The following is a 19,710-nucleotide window of genomic DNA, read 5'->3' as shown; positions in this document are numbered from 1 at the left end:
CAAGTTAATGTTAAAGCAACGAGCGGTAACATAACTCAAGTTGGCGAGATGGAAAGATGGCAACAGTTTTAGGGTTAACCACTGGTGGGATAGCTTGCCTCGCAGAATAGCATTGGTCAAAGGGATCATGGTAAAGGCATCGGGTTGATGCTTATCAGGCTAGTGGGATAGCAAACCTTGGCACATCATAATTAAGGTGGCGGGTTAGGTGACTAACATGTGTCAGGTCGGTGAGATAGAAACTAAGGTGACGGGTCATCGAGATAGGAATTGTCTAGAAACACGTAGTGTCGCTCACTCTCTTCTAATGATTCTCGATAACTTATCCAAGCAATAAAGAAGTTATAGCAATGCATCACAATCGTAGTTATAGTAATGCGCCGCAATACTAAGAGAATTCAAGTATTAATATCAATTTAAAACATGTATGTTAACCTGAGATTAACAAGCAACCTAGGCTAGGTTCAAGCTCAAGTTGTGACTTGGGATAGGGAAGCTCAAGTCAAGACCTTATAGAGAATCAAACGATGGATTAGGCTAACACCAACACTTAAGCAGTGCAAAGAATTAGAAGATGGATTAGGCTGACTGCAATACTCAAGCAGTGCAGCTCCAAGAGTCACAGAGGGATGCAAGGAATCAGTAGGATGGTGTGTTGAGAGATTATTCAAAGTTAAGTCTTGGTGAGTCGTAGAGACTAGGGTGAGCTACTACCTAATAGAGTTCCTCCAATTTGAGGAGCACAAAGAGAGTCTGTCATAGGTGTGCATCCACAGGCTATTTTGATTCACAGTTTGGACTACCAATTAATCATAATTACTTATTATTCATGGATATTGTATTCTTGTTCCTCATTTTGCATAAGTGAGTATTACCTGTCTGCATACAATTTACCTATACAGAACATCACCATGTTTGTTAGAATTAGAAGTATGGCATCTATTTCAAATCACCTCATTCAAAGTCGAAAACCTTGCAAAGAAACATGGGGGTTACAAGAGAGGTCATCTTATATAAATTGTGCACACACCTACATCAAGCTAGGCATAGGAATAGTTAGTCAACTCGGGGTAACTAGAAAAATACCATCCATATTTGGCAATCTTGCTGGGGAACGGTCCGTGCTAGAAGTGTCGGGTAGGAAATTGAGTGGATTGAGAATAGGATTCCATAGGACTGAGTGAAGAGACTCTCAAAATAGTAGCTTATGCTAACCTAAGTGGAGCTACATCAGGTACTCAGATTAGGGTGCTGCAAAATTATGCCATGATGATGTATTTATAGCCATTGTCCAAAATTTAAAATGATCTTTAAGCCATGTAAAGGGAGCTCATACTGGAGATCAGTTGGATGCAAAGGGGTCAATATGTCAAATGATTACAACTACTTAGGTACAACAATAGAGTTAACATATAACAATTCAAAAATTTCTAAGTCCATAGGCATCCACTCTCGCAACTTGAAAAAGCATAGAGTGGACATACTTGATGAACAAAATTTTTAGTCTTTTGGAGGAAATGCAGACATAATTGCTTGAGTCCTACGGTTGTGCACTGTGTAGCCAATTTCTAAAATCAGAGACTTGTGTCTTTCTAAAAAAGAAGGACATATACCGAAAGAGGATCGAAGTACACAAATATGAAAAGCATCCCCTACATTTGTTGGAGGTGGCTGAGGTATTTCATTCTTTTTCATTTCTTGGCTGAGGTATCATGTACTAATATTACTACCAAATAGTACTATATCTTATTGGATTCCATTGTACTATGATATGTACATACTATGCACTGTACATAGTGCTTACTCAACAGTACTATTGCTCTAAGAACAAGTGCACATGCTCCAAATGAGCATGGATGGCTACACACAAATTTGGGGCACGTGCAAAAATTGGATGGGAGCTTCGATGCACCATTAGTGTGCCAAAATGCAACCTCCATTTTGGAGGTTGAAGAGGAACACTAGAACTAAGGGCCTTAGCACATGGATGGCACTAGCATGGGTTTAGGATGGGAATAGCCACTTTTTCTCCCATCTTGGGCCCTGGCCTCAAGCCAGATTGGGATCCCCATTTTCAAGGTTTGGAAAGTATGACCTCCTAACTAATCCTTATGATGAATGTCGTTCTTTAAAAAAAGAATATGGAGTTTTATTGTACGAAGGTTGATGGAGTGTTTCATAGGGGGTTGGAAGATCTTGGAGCATCTGTTGGGGTTCTTATTAGTGGATGTCGAAGCAAGATTTCTGGTGTAGGTTCTGCTATTACGAGTGATCATGGAGGTGTTTCCTTTGGCATCCCTACTTCTGTTTCTGGTGGTGGTGGAGGGAGTATTTTTGCAATTCAGTTGGTGTTTCCTTGAGTACTGCTTCTCCTGGTTTGGCTCCTGCAGTAAGCGGTTGGTGTTTTTGTGAGCGGTTCTTGTACCAGCTCGATTGCTACTATTTCAGTACTTGGTGGTGCTTCTGGTGAAGGTTCTACTGCTATTGGCGGCTCTCTTTCGGGTTTTGTTGTTGGTGCTCTTGGTGGCGGCATTTCTATTGGCGGTGGTGCTTTTTTGGTTGGTTCTACTCAAGGATTTTGTGATATGATGGGAGGAGTTTATGAAGATGCTCTTGTGAGGTTGAGTGATGTGAAGTGGATGGAAGAGCATTACAGTGTTGTTCGTGGCAGTGGCGGCGTTGGTTTTGATCTCCGGTGGTGTTTTCAAAGATTGCGTGTTTAATTTTAAGGTAGATCTTTTGTGGTGAAGAAGGATTGATTGGGTTGTATCTTCATGAAGAATTGATCGGGTTGCCATTTTAAAATTTTCAAAAATCTCCAATGATTTTACGATCCACTTGCTATTCTTCCCTCTCCACATGCTATTTTTCCCTCTAAAAATCCTCCACATTTTTAGGCCCCCCCCCTACCCCTCTCTCTCTCTCTCTCTCTCTCTCTCTCTCTCTCTTTCAATTCATCATCTCCGTCCTCTTTTCTGCACTGCACATCTTCCTTGCTATTTTGAATCTAGGGCAGGCCTTTGAATGATTTATAATCATTCACCTTGTTCCTTTTTCAACTCTTATAGCACATGAAGAGCATAGATATAATTTCGAATATGGATGCTAACACTTTTTCCCATCTCCTCACATGTGATAAGACCTCTTGACTATTGTGGAGAAGAGCTGTTGAACAATCAAGCTGTTGTTTGTGATATTCAGAGACTCTTCACTGTTTGCAAAGATTAATCCATCGCGGTGAAGCTGATGAGATGCGTGTAATCTCGAGGCAGCTGGACAAATCGGTGAAATTGGTTTAATCTCGATTCCCAATTGACTCAGTCTCCTGCGGATCGCAAGCACCAGCGCAACAGATCGCAGAAAATTCTGGTGATAAGCTTAGAAAACATGTGATAAGCTTAGAAAACTACCTCACATGTGATAAGCTTAGAAAACACGAGCGCTCTTGACTAGTCAATGTATGTAGAGGTCAAAAAAACACGTGGAATGTGAGTATTGACACAAATGAGAGAGTATTGCAAGAAAACACGAGCGCTCTTGACTAGTCAATGTATGTAGAGGTCAAAAAAACACGTGGAATGTGAGTATTGACACAAATGAGAGAGTATTGCAAGAGTATTGACACAACTGAGAGAGTATTGCAAGATTCCAACAATTCCATCAACAAGTGAGCATCACTTTAATTGAATTCCAACACTTCCATCGAGCTCCAACAATGGGTCCTTCCAAAATCTTGTTTCCCGTCTGTGATCTCTCTTCCTCGTCCGGCAAAGTCATCAATTACGCCGTGGTATGCTACGCTTCTTGCAGTTTTGAACATTTTTCATTCAAATCATTCAGCCTTTATGCAATGTGACAAAGACGAATCGTGCATCGTCTTTGGAGTCCGCGTTTTAGCTCCGTAGTTTGAAAGAGCGCCTGCGCGAATGTAGAGAAGTAATGAATCAGGCTGAATGACATAAATCATCGAAGAAGCTCGATTTGAATTTAGTACCACAGCCCACTTTTCTCTCCCGAACCCGACGATCATTATGCGATTCATAGTAGTAGAAGTGGTTGGTGTACGTTTAGATGTCATTGGAGGTTCTTAGACGTGGGAGACTCGGAGAGATTACGCCAGCAGCAAAGGTCTTAGCGACGGCGGCGTTGAAGGAGAGAAATCCTTCCTTGAATTTAGATATGGTATTGGTAGTGTTTCCATGGGTATTCTTATTTCCTCGAGTTTGGCTCGCGTCACTTTGCACGTCCCACAGGATGTGCATTTATCATTTCAGCGTGCATGATGTATGTACATACATGCGTTTGGCATTGAAGTTAACATTTCGTTCCTTTTGCGAAAAGTAATATATTCTCTTTCTTCTGAGGCAAGGAAAATGCAAATTATACTCCTTTCAAATATTGGTCCTGATTTTGACTCTTGTCTTGATTTTTGTTGCAAAGCACGTGAACAAACTCATGTATCACATTGTTAGCACTGCCCTTGATGCCGTGTAATGGAAACGTTTTGAGTTTATCTAAGGTCTTTCTTAAGGATTGGAGTCGGTTATTTTTGGTTGCTTTTTGTGTTGGTTTCCTATAGGCTCAAAAACTATAATAGATTCATAAGACATGTATATGTACTACGTATACAATTGAGAGCTTATATATATCACATATGATATGACTCATCACCTAAATTGAGAATTGGGGCGTGGATGAGCACGAGGGGCTGAACATGGATGAGCATTAATTATGAGATCATAGCCTTGAGCAACGGAGAGACCTTGCAATGGTGGAGATGCCATGGAGGGGGATGGTAGAGATAGAGAAACTACGAGCATAAGCATATCAATGTAGGGGTATTGTGCATATTTAAAAAGATTGAAAATTTTGACTATGCAAGGTATGCAATGCTTTGACATGTGTTCTTATAACTTGTAAATACAACTTACCAACATTAATATTCTAAATTCCACCAACCTAGCCCCCCACTCCCCCCGAAACAAAACTGAACATCAAAATTATTATTATTATTATTTGCAGCTCACACTCTCGTGACCCAAGAAGCCCCTCATGTGCCAAAAGAACTAGAACCCTGTCAAATTAATAAGCTAGCAAGAATGGGCATTAATAAATAGTGTTGGGTTCCTGGGATTGGTGTGACTACAGAGGAGCCCTCATCCCTCGTTGTTGGTCAAGAACAAATGGAACTATTCCTGGAAATGCCTTTCATGCCATTCATAATAATATGTACGAAGTTAAAAGCCCTAAGACAACAAGTGCAATGGCGGATTAAAAAGGACGCTCATTTGATTTGGGGTTTGATCAGTACCTTTGGTGTGACATTCCCCACAAGTACAACTGTACAAAAGTCCCCATACAATGGCATTCTCTCTTTTATGTTTCAGCACCATGTTCCTCCCAAGCTGCCCATGGTACTTGTTCCCTCATATATCTTTCTTTGATGAGCTCTTACTCGTCAATAAGCAATTCAGGGACAAATTTCCTTCCCTGAATTACGATGTAATGAAACATTTTGGTCCTATAGCAAACTCCAGAGGACCTACATTTGTGCTTGTGGAGAGGTCTAATGGCTAAATATGTTAGGTTTGCCATGTCGTATGTAAACAATGATGCCACCTTGACAGCTTCCCTGAATGGCTATGCCTCATTCAATATGGTCAGCCATGCCGCCAACAATTGATCTTTCTACAAAGCTGAAATTCATTAATGGCTTAAAAGTAATCTAGTTGTGACAGAATTCAGGAGTCCATGCAAAGAGGAAGCAATCAATACCAAGGCTAGTTCACACACATGAAGGGAGGATGAAGATTAACCAAGGAAGATCTCAATAGATGGTGCCCAATCAGACTGAATGAAGCTCTACCTATAACAAGATAGTCACGCTCTCCTCTAGTGGATGCCACTGGCCAGTAGCCTCCAATGCTCCTTAAGATGGGAAAGGAGATGGACAAATTGATGCCTAACAAAGGGTCACTATGCTTGAAGTCTCACTCAAATGATGGTTTATAAAAATTGTGGAGAGTAGAGTGAAATCCCGCCATTTAGGCTGACCAACCCTAGGCATCAATGGATGACTGCCATGTATCCGACCTAACATGTAATCTGGGTGATTTGCCACATCACCCAACTGAAGCCATGTTAGTAGTTGACTGCTACATCATCACGTGCTGCTGAAACTATTAGACATCGACATCTCTTTAAGTACGTGAAGAACAATCGTAGCAAAAACCTCAAGGATACAATTTGGTATGTAAAGATTTACGATGACACTAAGGCCAAAGGAAGTTCTTCATACAAACCGCAAAAGAATTTTAGACAGAAAAGATGATCCCATCCCACTAAGACTGATATAGACTCAAGTCCCAAGTTCTTCACAGACTCACAGTGAAGTGACTGGAAAGCGCATTAAGAAAACGGAGCAAACCGAGATTCCCATTGGCATACATACTCACATGGATAATCTAGACTTTATGCTAATGAATCTAGATCAAATTGGGGAGAATGGTTCCATAAACAAAATGTACAAACTGATTAGTAGGGTCTCATTAAAGAGGGTGTACCACCATGTATTACAAGGTGATTTTGATATTCCATCTTGTACTCTTGTAAACTCGTTGGAAGTTGCAAATTGTGAGTATGAAGTGTATCAAATCTGATTGGGTATATAAATTTTCATCTGAAGTTAATAGTATGTCTGAGCCTTCTAAATTAGATGCATGGGAAACACGAGCACTTACAAAAATAAAAACAACTTCCTTTTGAGTTAGTGCATGGTTTACTACCAGATAGGTCGCCGGTAGATCATAAGATATAATTACTTCCAGGGGTTCAACCTGCAAACATGACACCTTATAGGATGAGTCAAATGGAAGATGACGTATCTCAACTGCTATCGGAATACCTACAAACGGGGCAAATAAGAAGTAAATCCCCATGGGGTTCATTGGTGCTACAAAAGCTCAAGAACGATGAAAGTCGAAGGATGTGCATAAATGATAAGAAATCGAATAAGGTTTGAATCAAGGATTGGTATACAAGGAGTTTCCTATTTACAAAGATTGATCTTAGTACTAGTTATCACTAGATATGAATAGCTGAGGAAGGCATCTTTAAGATGGATTCTGAATGGATATGGCCATTATGAGTTCCTTGTACTTTCTTTTGGACTCACGAATGCTCCTATGACATTTCAATAGATGATAAATGATATTTTTGAGATTGTCTAGGAAAATTTGTGGTTATTTTCTTAGATGATATTATGCTATAGACTAGTACTCTTGACGAGCATATCAGGCATCCCCATCTTGTATTTGAGATACTAAAACGTGAGAAATTGTATGCAAAGGAAGAGTGAGTGCTCTTGTATCTTGGATACAAGATTTCCTGAGAGGGCATGAGCATTGATCATGAGAGGATCCAAATGGTTTTGGATCGGCCTGTTCCTCAAACAGTAAGGCAACTTCAAGCATTCTAGGATCCAATGTCTTTGTAAAGAAGTGAGTGACTATTTGAAGCTAACCGTTCATTTAAACGAACCTCCTTAAAGGATGTGGACCTTAGTTTTATACCCTAGGATGAAAACCTTGATGAGGCTTTTCAGATTCTCAAGATTGAGGTGAGAGAGTCACCTATATTGGCTTTGTTGAATCCTAGATGACCATTCGTGGTCGAGGCTGATGCTAGTATTTTGTGGCACCTGCAGCTTTATCCAAGAGGATCGACTTGTAGCTTTTTACTCATGGAGAGGAATTATATGCAGTTATTCATGCATTGAAAACTTGGAGACAGTATCTTTATGGATCCAAGTTTGTTGTATTGAGAGACCATGAGTCTATCAAAACATCTGTAATAGGCCTGAGTTGAGAGACCATGAGATTATCAAAACATCTATAATAGGCTTGAGTTGAGAAGAAGGCAGGCACAGTGGGCTAAATTAATGCAAGATTTTGACATGGAGATCAGGTACTGGAAGGGTACCTTAAATGGGATTGCCTATGCTTTGAGTCGCAGTGGTGAGGTACACTCTTGAGCTTTAACTAGCCTCTATGATTCCCTGATAGGGCTATGTAGAACCGGCAGTCATTTTGGTCGATATTGGTAGCAAGTCCATACAAGGAGCTCCATACAAGTTCTACATTCGGAATGGGTTATTGTTTTGCATTCTTCATGACGCCGAGATTAGGAGGAGGATCCTATATGAATGTTATGGCACTCTGACTGAAGGTCATCGAATAATTCAGCTTAACTTATGATTGAATAAATTACAAATTTTACTAGCCTAAGATAAAGGCCCAGATAATCTGAACAGCTGCTCGAAAAACTTGTGAGCCAGTTTAGTAGCCTTCACAGTTGTCTTGGTAGGTAAAAATATTGCCATCTTTGTCTACCTTTACCACTACCCAATAAGTTCCCTCAATCAGTTCGGCGTAACCCCAACTTGAAGTCCATGGAAATACTCTCCCATTTACTTCCAAGGATATCTAGAGGATGCAACAACCTTCTACCCTTTAGGCGTTCTGCTTTATTTACCTGACACTACTGGCATTTTACCACATAGTCGCCCATCTGAGGCACCATCATTGTAGCATCTCGGCATCAGGTTGCCTCATGCCAAGGTCCTAGCCGGCAAAGCTTCACTCAGTCATGCCCTTGACATGATACAGGACACATGACAGGATATGACAGAGCTCCTCCGGACACATGGAGTGTCTTTCTTGCAGTTCATATTTTCATTAATACATCTTTCTTAGAGGTCTGATAGCTTCCAAGGTCTGTTTCAATTTGTCTTCACTTTGGCTATATCCACAACTGAGTCATTCACTTGAACAATGAGATGCCAAGTGTCCTTCTAGAATTCCTGGACCATGAGCTCCAGATGAGCTCTGCACATCTGCAGTGTCCCTGCATCCATCTAACTTTGATCCTTGAGGTCCTCTCAAAGACACCTCAAAGACACCTCCCTCATGCAAGTGATATCAGTGTACAAAAGGTGTGCACAGTGTGCTACCATCTAGCCTCAGCCTGCGTTCTCTCCTAGAGCTTCATTGGGCCGCATAGTGATGCCCCGCAAAGACACCTTGTTGCCAGTGGTTGCTCCGTGATCCTTGACGTGCTTGCTGCTTCCATTTGCAGCCAATGATGAGGCACAAGTCTCTCTTGATGCCTGTCCTTCCTAGTGCTGCATAGGCATCCTGGTATTAGAACCTTCTGTGGGTGTTTAGGACGTTCCTACTGTTGGGCAAGGCGCCTAGAACCCTGGAGAGTGAATAAGGAATATCCCCCCAGGGGCCCTTTATATAGGGCTTGGAATCCCCTGAAACATGCCTGACCAGTCTGCAGATTGGCCCAGCCCAGTCTTGCAGACATGTGTCCATCCAAACACTGCGACCTGCTTCCAAGGGGCAGCACTCCATGCTGCGCCTGTCTGCTGCACATTTCCAGCCTGCCCTTACCTGTCTAACTGCTTTAGATTACACCTGTTTTTGCTGCACAGGTCTGCAGATCTGTTTGCAGCCTCTTGGCCATGACAGCCCATTTTGGCTGCCCTTGCAAGGTGTCCTTTGCTCTAGGCTTGTGCTGCCTTAGTCGCTGTCTTCTGACAGATTTTCTTGTAGTCCATGCTGCCTACATGGCACCTTGCATGCTACCCATGTGGCAGCCCTTCCTTGCATCCCAAACATGTAGCTCGCATACCCTGATGGTACACCTCCCCGCGTCCTCCTTAGTGGGGGCTCACAGGTGGGGAGGTGACCCAAATAAATCCAATGACATCAGCTTTGTTCCCAGAACAATTTGAGCAAAAATTGTTCTCCTTCACCTCCAAAGGTCTCTGGTCCCTCTGGCTCTTCAGACCATCTCATCAGTACCCCACGACCTCCAACAGCCCCCGTGGGCTGTCCTGATCTGTCCTGCCCCATCGCGATCTGCATCAAGGGTGCCCGCACCCTTGCGACCTGGGACCAGACCCGCTATAAGCCCTCTCCCCCTCCTTGAATTTCAGCCCAAAAACTCACAGCATCATTTGAGAAAGCGGTAGAGTTTACAGCATCCTTGCCATCAGGACCCCCTCTCAGCCCAACCCGCTATCCCATCACCGCACATACACAGTTTGCCTCTTTCCTGTCACCCCTACCCCTCACTCAGCCATCCTTCCCCCTCTCAGTAGGTCCTTCCACTCCCACACTCCAGGTGTCCCCTCACCATGCCTCACTTCAGCCCCCCTTCACACCACACCCATACACACTCCACAGCCACACGATCCCGTCAGATTCCTGGGACCATGTTCCCTTGGAGATACATTGCCTCTGTACACGAGAGGCAGAGCAGGAACGTCTCATCCACAGCCTGAGCCAGGAGATAGCACAACTCTGGAGGCAGATGGCAACCGCAATGACAACTCCACACAGTGGACCAGCAGAGGACGCTGTTGAGGCACAGATAGCCGCTAAGAAGTCAGCCATTGCAAAGACCTCTAGGTGGGTGAATGTAGCGGAACCTGGAAGGCCACCGTTTCAGCCACCATTTTGGAGCAGCTTTCCACGAGGACAAGATGGTGATTCTGTAGAGTTGCATTGCGATCTCCAAGAACTAGTGTTTCGTGTTTTTATGCAACACATCGAGAGTTGTCATGGCCATCCCTCAGCGAGTGGCCATTTGTGTAGGCGTAGGGCAGCCACGAGGGCTGTGAGACCCCCAGGAGGAAGGCACAGAACAACACGATGCAGACCAGGGTAGCAGGAAGTGAGTAGAATGCGTGGACAGCCATGCCATATCAGCACCCGCATCACAAAGGACACGTGGCCAGCCACCCAAGATACCACATTAGCATCCACACAACAAAGTCCACTGAGACTGCCATGTAAGCAATCTACTTCTAGCAGTGTAGGCTGTAGCAGGGCCAACAATTGGCATTCATCCCGATAGACCAATCGAACCTTCTCCTCTAGTTGGCTTAGAGCTAGGGGTTTTAAATGAAGCAACCACATAGGCTTACTTTATGCATGTGCATAGCCATAGGATGGATATACACTCAAAGGGTTTTACAGCCTATCCACCAGGGCAATAAGGATCAGCAGAGATTGTCATGTTCGAGAAACATGTCAGGCAAGTGGATATTGAAGCCCTAAGAGACCAACCAGCATTGATGGATATTAACCATGAGGATGATGTGGAGAAGAATGAAGTCAAGGAGGGAAAGTCCGTGCAACTGTAAGAGCAACTACCATGGTCATCTCATGCAAAGGACTGAGTTCCTTGATGGTGCATGAAGACTCCGATACATTGGTTGATGATACAGGCGGATGAGTGCAAATTGCGATTCAAGAAACCAAGTCAACTTGGTTGGTCATGCCTTGATTGACATTCAAGAATCAAAAGCTTTGGAAGACGCAAAGGGAAACTCACAATGGGGGATATCCATGAGGATTGAGATGCATTTAATACTTCGCAACATCACTTTGGACTTAGTGTCTAGGCTGGCACGATGCAGAGTCATTGGAATTACTTGTTTTTTCAAAGTCAAAATGATGCGGGGACATCGGGCTCCGCCGTCAGCCACTCTGGTCGCTATTTGGCAGGATATCAACTATACGCTGCGCGCCACCTGGGAGTATAGGGCATCGGCAACCGCTGAAAGGCGGGAGCGGTTCTGCAAGGCATGGCCTGCAGGAGTTTTCTACATCATCACGCCGCGAGGGATTTGCTGGTTGTATTAGTCCCCCCACCCTCCCCCCCCGGTTGTTAACCCCTGTTCTTGAGACACCATAGGCAGTGAGCTGGATTCTCGGGAGGCAGGCTGGCTTGTCAGGCAGAGGGGTTTCTTTTCTGGTTGGCGCCTTTGGGACAGCCGACTTGTATTGTTTCAGTGTTTCCAAGCATTAATAGAAAGTTTCTTTTTTTGTATTAAAAAGATTTGTCACTTAAAGTCGTGCTCTCTAATCCTTTTTAAGGATTCAGTTTTTTTAAAAATTTGAACCATCATTTGAAGTAAATACCCTCCACTCAAGCATCCAGAACAACGTAGTGTGGTAGGTTATCAGATATGCAGAGGAGGATTTCTGGGACAGTTCCCTCCCTGTAGTACCATGCAGTGTAGCAACTATTGTGTTATGGTTTAAACGAGGGCAAATAAGGGATAATGGGCAAAAGGTGCTGTTGATATAAGGAAAAATACTCAAATTTTGTTTTAGTGAAGTAACATAAAGTAGACAGTTCCCTCCCTGTAGTACCATGCAGTGTAACAACTATTAGATAAGCAGAGTAGGATTTCTGGAATAGTTCACTCCCTGTAGTACCATGCAGTGTAACAACTATTAGATATGCAGAGTAGGATTTCTGGGACAGTTCACTCCCTATAGTACCATGCAGTGTAACAACTATTCTAATACGTTTTAAACGAGGGAAAATAACAGATAATGGAGAAAAGGTGCTGTTGATATAAGGAAAAATACTCAAATTTAGTGAAGGAATAAGGGACAGTTCCTTCCATGTAGTACCATGCAGTGTAACAACTATTCTGTTATGGTTTAAATGAGGGCAAATAAGGGATAATGTATAAAAGGTGCTTTGATATGAGGAAAAATACTCAATTTTTGTTTTAGTGAAGTAACATAAAATAGAAAGAAATCTCAGTAGCTACTGTTTGCTTCGTGATGCTTCCATTTATAGATGCTGTGAAGAGGGAGGAGGAAATTGTGGGGCTGGCAATTGCAAACTTAAGTTGGTCCATACGTTACTTAAATAGAGAGTAATTGTTTCTTCCCCATATTTGTCAAGCTTCCTAATTTCTTATTGCAGGTGGATGCTTTCACAGGGACACCTTTCAAAGGCAATCCTGCCGCTATATGCTTGCTTCCTGCTTGGCAGGAAAGTCATTGGATGCAGCAGGTGGCATCAGAATTCAATCTTTCTCAAACAGCATTCCTAGTAAGAAGGTCTGCAGCGTCAAGTGAATCATATGATGGTGGAAGTGAAGGGACACAGTGTGAGCAGAGGACGAAATGCATATTACCTGATGACACAGACCATGATTTTGATATCAGATGGTTCACTCCCAATTCAGAGGTATATTTCCATTCTTATTGCTCTACTGTAGACATGGTACAACTGCCATCTAAATTTTTTGTCTTCAAGGTCCTCCCCACTGCAAGCTGTTTTCTTTCCTCATTATGGCTATGTTGGGATTATCTAATATCTCCACAAATTTGATAGGATTTACCGGAGTATAAATGAAAGCTATTTGGGTGTGCACATCAACGTTCATCTCAGACAGCAACTTCACCTTGTTTCCATGCCTCCCCATTGCTCTCATTTGGCATTGTCTTCACAACAGTCTTGGCATTCTCTTTCAGCACCTTATCATCACATTGGCAAGCACTACACACCTCCTCAAAGTTGGCAGGATAAGTTGCACTGCTCGTTGTGAGATCTGGGCATTTGTCGGGATTCAGACTCGTCTGCTTTTGTCCTACCACACAACCACACGTGACATTTGCAAGCCATTAGTGTGGCTCATCTATTTGGAACTCAGTTCATCCACCCAAGGAACCCGTGCAAACTCATTCTAGGAGTAGAACAGAAAAACATGTGATGTAGATTACTCCAAAGATGAACAAAACCTTTCCAAAGCTACTGAAATCTTTCGAAACCCAGATGGCAGCTTATACTTGGGTACTGAATAGATCATAAGTGTAGCTTTGCTTACTAAGTTATTTTTATTTTTATTTTTCTCATTTACCAATAATTTTGTCTAAAGTCACAGACTCCCTTCTTTCCTTAGGTCTTTTACTTGTTTTATGAAAAATTTAATTTGTAATTGGATATATTCTAGTCTTATGAACTTTGAAGGTATATAAATGGACACAACCTAATACAAAAGCATGCTCAATGTGTCACCATCTAGTAGTCACTGTACTGCCTAAATGTGAACATTTGGGATCTTATAAAGCTGTCCTCTAGTCTGCGTGCTCACCAAGAGCTTCAGTGGGCTGGCTGTTGTAATACCTTTCTGGGCACTCCTTGAATACTGAGCCCTGGCCTCCCTGCTGCTCTAGATGCAGCCAATATTGAGGCACAAGATGGATACTGGATCCCCAAAAGTAGGGCCCTTTTATAGAGCAAATGCCCTCAAGATCTGGCTGACTCAAATTATAGTTCAGGCAACCAGATCTACAGACTGGGCTGGCTCAGTCAGCAATTGCCGATTGGAGTGCCATGTGGCAGGCCCCTACTGGTCCACCACCTGTTGTACTAGTGTCTGTTGCACAGAGCTGGCCTTGTCTCAGTGGCCTACAAATAGGGCCTGTACGAGTGACCCTACCTGCTACAGACTGCCAACAATTCCTGCTCATTTACCGTCTTGTTGCAGGCACGCACATGGGCCCTCAGCAGACTCGAACATAATACAAATGCTGATCCACATGCTTTTGCAGGTGCTTGCTTTTTTGCCCTCTTTCAGGGTCTGTGTAGCAGTCCCATATGCTGCTCAAATGGCAGCCTCTCTCTCTCTCTCTCTCTCTCTCTCTCTCTCTCTCTCTGTTCAACCCCCGTTGCTTCCTCTTTCTCAGCCCACGTGGCTTCCCTCAAATCCCGTAACCTAGGGCAGGTCATCCTGCCCCATGTCCTCATCATTTGGGGGCTCCTAGGTGGGGAGGTGACTACTATATTCCAACATCCCCTCTCACCGACCCACTGTGGGCCTATTCCCACTCATTGATGTAGATGCTCCATCAGCTTACATGGATAAGTTCTCAAGAACAAGGTGGAGACGTCCTTCATCTTAGTCCTTGAACCTGCAACCCCTTTTCCTGTAATCTACCTCCACCAAGGTAAACTATCTTGGAACACAGGTACAATTCAGGTAGCACCAACTGTACATGGTATCACTCTCCTCATCACAAACACGCCAGCGTCCTCGAGCAATCCTTTCACCACCCTCGCGGTCATCATCGGTCCCTCTCAAAATCCAAGGACAGCCTAATTGCTGTACTTTGGCACCATCCGTAACCACGTAACACACTCGAGCAATGAATCAGTAGAGACCTTGTGATATGGGTGCTATTGGGATTATTTGATCCAGGGCGAACACATAGTAAGTGGAATTCTTACTTGGGAGGGCATTTCAGCTATGCTCTTAAGGACCAAAACATATCTCGAAGATGAGCTCACATTCCCTTCTGGGGAAACACTAATGGAATGGCATGATTGAGGTCAAGGAATCTAGGAAAGCATGCAAGTGTAATATAACGTAATGGCAAAGTGATGATAGTATGTAAGATTGTGACAAGGAAGTATGCTTTATTATTTTGGACAGGTTGATCTCTGTGGGCATGCGACTTTGGCATCTGCCTACCTGCTTTTTGCGTCCAGGGTTGTGGATGGAAAATTGATTCACTTTCATACTCAAAGAAGAGGAGTCTTGATTGCATGCAGAGTTGAAACATTTGCAAATGAAGGTGACGGTAATGTTACAGATGGGTTATACCCTCCTGATAAGTTTTTGGTGGAATTAAATTTTCCTATCTTACCATCCACTGAGTGCAACTCTGAGCTGGCAATTTTATCAAACACCTTCAAAGATGTTACCCCTGTGTCTTTTAGGAAGACTATTGCTAATGATCTCCTGGTAGGAATCTTTTCTCTTGTAATATTTTTAAGCTACGATCAAGGCATTAGCTCGTTTAGGCTCTATTATCTCTCATGGACCTTTTGGTCTTGCGTAGACATTAATAAACTTTCTTTCTTTCTCTTGCTGAAATTTGTGAATAAAATAGCGGTACTGATATGTACATATGAGCTGACCTAAATTTTCTTTAAGGTGGAGCTTTCCTCAGGAAAGGAAGTAGAGGCTCTCACACCTTGTTTTGATGAAATGAGAAAGAGCTCGGCTAGAGGGATCATAGTGACAGGACCAGCACCCAATCATGTGGGCTATGATTTTAACTCTCGGTTCTTTGCCCCAAAAGTTGGTATAGATGAGGTAAGGTTATGTTTGAAGGGCGTTTTTTGGATTTTGTTTTGCATGTACTTTCCTTATGAATATTTTTTGTTGACTTTGAGATTTTTAGTATCATAGTTGATTAGGGCATGAATAATTCTAATGTAATGAGACATAAATATCTTTCGCTAAAACCACACTTTTGAATGCCACGCAGATGGTGTGCACACATGCGTTGACAGTAACTCTTGTAACAATTGGATAAAACTCTTGAAGAGATGTAGAATATCTAAGAAATTGAGTTATGGCAATAGGACAATTTCTGGAAGTGGTGCACTTTTAAGAAATTTGAAACAAGAAAATCAGAATAATTGTGTTGGCTAATAGCTTGTTTTCCTTCTGTTTATGTACTGTATATGATCTTAGTGACATCTTGGTAGTCTGGTAGTCCTGTGCAGTAATTTTGGTAGGCTAGTTGCCATCTTTACAAAACTCCTGCAATTTCTGTTTTTAACCTGATGAGGAATGCACTCTTTCTATTTATTTTGCTTTAGTGCTTACCAGAAAACATACCTGTCAAATAGGCATTGAGAGGTTCCTTTCTGTGACATGTAATTAGTTTAAATAAGCATGTGCTGGCAAAACAGTTATACTTGTCAAAGTTAGAACTGGGTGTAGTAAGCTTAGTTTGCAAGCTAGATGTAGTGCATGGTTTGCTACAGAGATAATGCAGAACTGGTAGTTCACACTGATTACAATTATGTGCAATAGTTTGAGACTAATAGAGCTTATGACACGGACAATCTGATTCATGTGTAACCGTAGCAATAGCTAATCACTTCAGCATGATGCTATAGCACTTTTTTTTTTCAGAGATGCTATAGCACTTTTAGGTAGCTACACAATACAATTTTCATCTCTTGTCTTTGGCTGATGCTACACAGCTCATAGGTTGACATATGAGTTTATTCTATGAAGAACGGTCTGTCAATTTGATCCTCTCTAGTTAAAATTTAATGCTTGTTTGTGCCATGCAGTCTTTATTGATTTTGCGGACCTCAATAGAGTGTACTCTGAGGACTCTCTATCGCACATGTGGTCTCTGCGTCCCTATCTCGGTGGTACCATGTGGGCTGCTGATCCAGACTGCTCTCATGTCGGCTAGCTCCTCCTCCACTCCACTGTGTCCTGGGGCTGACTCACATGTATAGAAGTTAGTGACGCGTCGCTGTGCCCCCTGTGGCCCCATCCACTCATCCATCATGCGTGAAAACTGATCTCCCATAATAGCATCAAACACCATTGGGGACCACTTCTCCAACCCTATGGAGGTGAACTGGAATCTCCAAATTGGGTGTGTCTGGGAGCCCACTACGCTGATCGAACCCCCTTTCTAGGGTTGCAAGACCACAAGCGTTACCTCCGGGGGTAGAGGGTAAGAGTCTTGAATCTCCAGATAATTCCAGGGTCCGAATCTCCAAAAGTCCCGCGGTAAGGGTCGCCCAAGCTGGAAATTGGGAGCTGCTAGCCGGAAGGACGAGCTCCTTCCCTCTGGCTCCCCTCCCGAATGGAGAAAGGGGATAGGATGCTGTGGTGAGAAAGTGGAAGGGGACGTCGTCTTACCCTTGCCTGCTGGTAGGGGTGTCGAGGTACGGGAGGGGAGGGAGGCTGAAGAACCTGCTAAGGAGGTGGAGAGGGGGGCAGAGGGGGAAAGGGAGGGGGGGAGGCGGAGGGAGGGGGGGGGGGAGGAGGAGGCAAGGGGAATCCAGGAGAGAGGGGGGGGAGTGGAGAGGGAGAGGGATCTGGAGGGGGAAGGGGGCGGGGGGGAGGAGGGGCGACCACCGGTACCCTCTGTTGATTAGGCTCGTCGGGGCTCTGGATCTGATCTGCCTCAGCTACTGTCGGGCTAACGTCCGCAGCTTCCGCCATCGCAACATCAGGAGCTCCTGGGGCTCGCTGCTGATCCAAGGGTGAATGTAGACGTTGAACCTCCATCACTGGAGGATCACCTAGCTGGGAGTGGCCCCTGTCGCTTTGGGGAGGGGGGGGGTCTCCACGTATGGGTCGACCCTCTGTCTGAGCTGTCGGGTCACGGGCTCTGGGTCCCGGTCATGTCCAGGCCTCATCTCGTTGGGGTCCATGTGATCTAGCTGAAAGAACTCCGTGATAGAGCTCTGAGAGGGATCAACCGAGGAAGAAGTCTACTCCTGTCTCTGTGCTCAGAGTATCCTCTCGGGGTGTCTAAGTGCCTCATGAATGAAACCTGCCAAACACCGCTGGTCTGGGTAGGAGAGGAAATGGGCTAAAATCCCATAACTATCTCTGAAGAGGCAGTGGAAACGTCCTCGGATCTCATAGTACACAGGATACCTGAAGATGAAATGCTCCTCTGTCTCAACCTCCTGTATGTCACATAGTGTGCATATGCGCCGCTCCCTAGGTAGTCGCTTTGCTCTGCCGCTCTCGATGCGAAGTCTGTGTGAAGAGACCCGAAACTGCCCAAGAGACATCCTCATTGAGTGGGGTAGGTGAATCTATGTGTATCCTGGTGGGTCAATGAAACCCTCCGTTGTGATATGTAAGAAGTGATCTCTGTAGAAGCTAAGCTTCACTGGGAGTTCACTCGGTTCCAACCAGGTCCGAAAAGTGTGTAGCTGTAGTAGATCCTCACGGATAACCTGGTTGACCTCGTGTGATAAGAGGGGAGAGAACGAAGCATCCATGCTATACTGGAAGGAAGGTAGTCTATCCATGTGGAGCCCCAGTCGCTCAAACCATCTCTCTGTATATGCATACCAGCACCTCTGATCTCCTCCTGCTGCAAGTGCCATAGAAGAGGATAGAGCTATCCATGGTAGCCTGCTACGCCCTGAGGTATAATCCCCATATTCCTTACCTCGATACAGATATGTGATTACATGAAATGCAGCATCTAGTTGTAAAGGGGGTGACCCAAACTCAGCCTGAATGATCTGGTGAGGAACGGATGACTTATCATGAATCATCTGTGATAGCAGGAGAACCTGTAGCCGCTCCACACAGGCCCACTCTGTATCCGACAAGTCTGGCCCCCAACAAGGGCTGCCGTACATCCCCGCTGGGTGAGCCAAGGAGTCAAAAAGCAACCCCTTGGTGCGTGGATCTTGAAAGTGTGAGCGGAAGCACTGCCTCTCTACCCTGGCCAATGAGGCATACCCTCTACTCAAGCATGCCCGCATCGCGGGTCTCATAGTGAAGCTCGGTCCGGAGAAGATAATCCCAAGATAAGTGTATGATGAAACTATCTCAAGAGATGACCCCGCAAATGTGAACTGCTCCTGACGCATGATGGCTTGAGATGTATTGAAGATCATGACCTTGGTTTTACCTAGGTTGACCTTCGAATCATGAGACTCACAAAAGGACTGTAGTGCGTCTAGGTGTCTCTGAAGCCCCTCTAATGAGGAAGACAAGAGAGCCACGTCATCTGCATAGAGCAAAATTTGGATTAGCGTGCCCGCAAGAGAGCAACCTACACCCCCCTGTGTCTGCATCACTGTCTCAAGCTCGTCAATGTAGAGGCCAAACAAGGTAGGCGACAAAGGACACCCTTATTTGATCCCGATGCTACTCATGATCTCGTCCGTCTACTCGGATCCTGCCCGAACTCTGCCGGAAACTGTCTCGTAAAGTGCCATGACAGCCCAAATGATCTCCTGGTCATAACCCAAGTCCTGTAGGCGTCGTATGAGGTGGGCTCTCGGGACCGTGTCAAATGCCTTGTGAAAATCCAC

At 44.2% G+C, this 19,710-nt stretch overlaps 1 protein-coding gene across 1 annotated transcript in view; it reads left to right on the top strand.

Annotated features, from left to right (window-relative positions):
* Positions 1 to 3,598: 3,598 nt before the first annotated feature.
* LOC147882057 (uncharacterized) overlaps positions 3,599 to 19,710 on the top strand; it is a 36,622-nt gene continuing 20,510 nt past the window's right edge. Inside the window, exons 1-4 of the mRNA XM_087401685.1 lie at positions 3,599 to 3,790; positions 12,799 to 13,065; positions 15,314 to 15,625; positions 15,818 to 15,979. Of these exons, the coding sequence (XP_087257811.1) occupies positions 3,716 to 3,790; positions 12,799 to 13,065; positions 15,314 to 15,625; positions 15,818 to 15,979 (816 nt within the window). The 5' untranslated portion in view covers positions 3,599 to 3,715. The remainder of the gene's footprint in view (positions 3,791 to 12,798; positions 13,066 to 15,313; positions 15,626 to 15,817; positions 15,980 to 19,710) is intronic.

The sequence above is a fragment of the Dipteris shenzhenensis genome, chromosome 30 (genome assembly GCF_047967505.1).
Source record: "Dipteris shenzhenensis isolate YYH24624 ecotype China chromosome 30, Dip_SZ_1.0, whole genome shotgun sequence".
Taxonomy (NCBI): Eukaryota; Viridiplantae; Streptophyta; class Polypodiopsida; order Gleicheniales; family Dipteridaceae; genus Dipteris; species Dipteris shenzhenensis.
The sequence above is the reverse complement of the archived record's forward strand: the minus strand, read 5'-3'. Positions and strand labels throughout refer to the sequence as shown.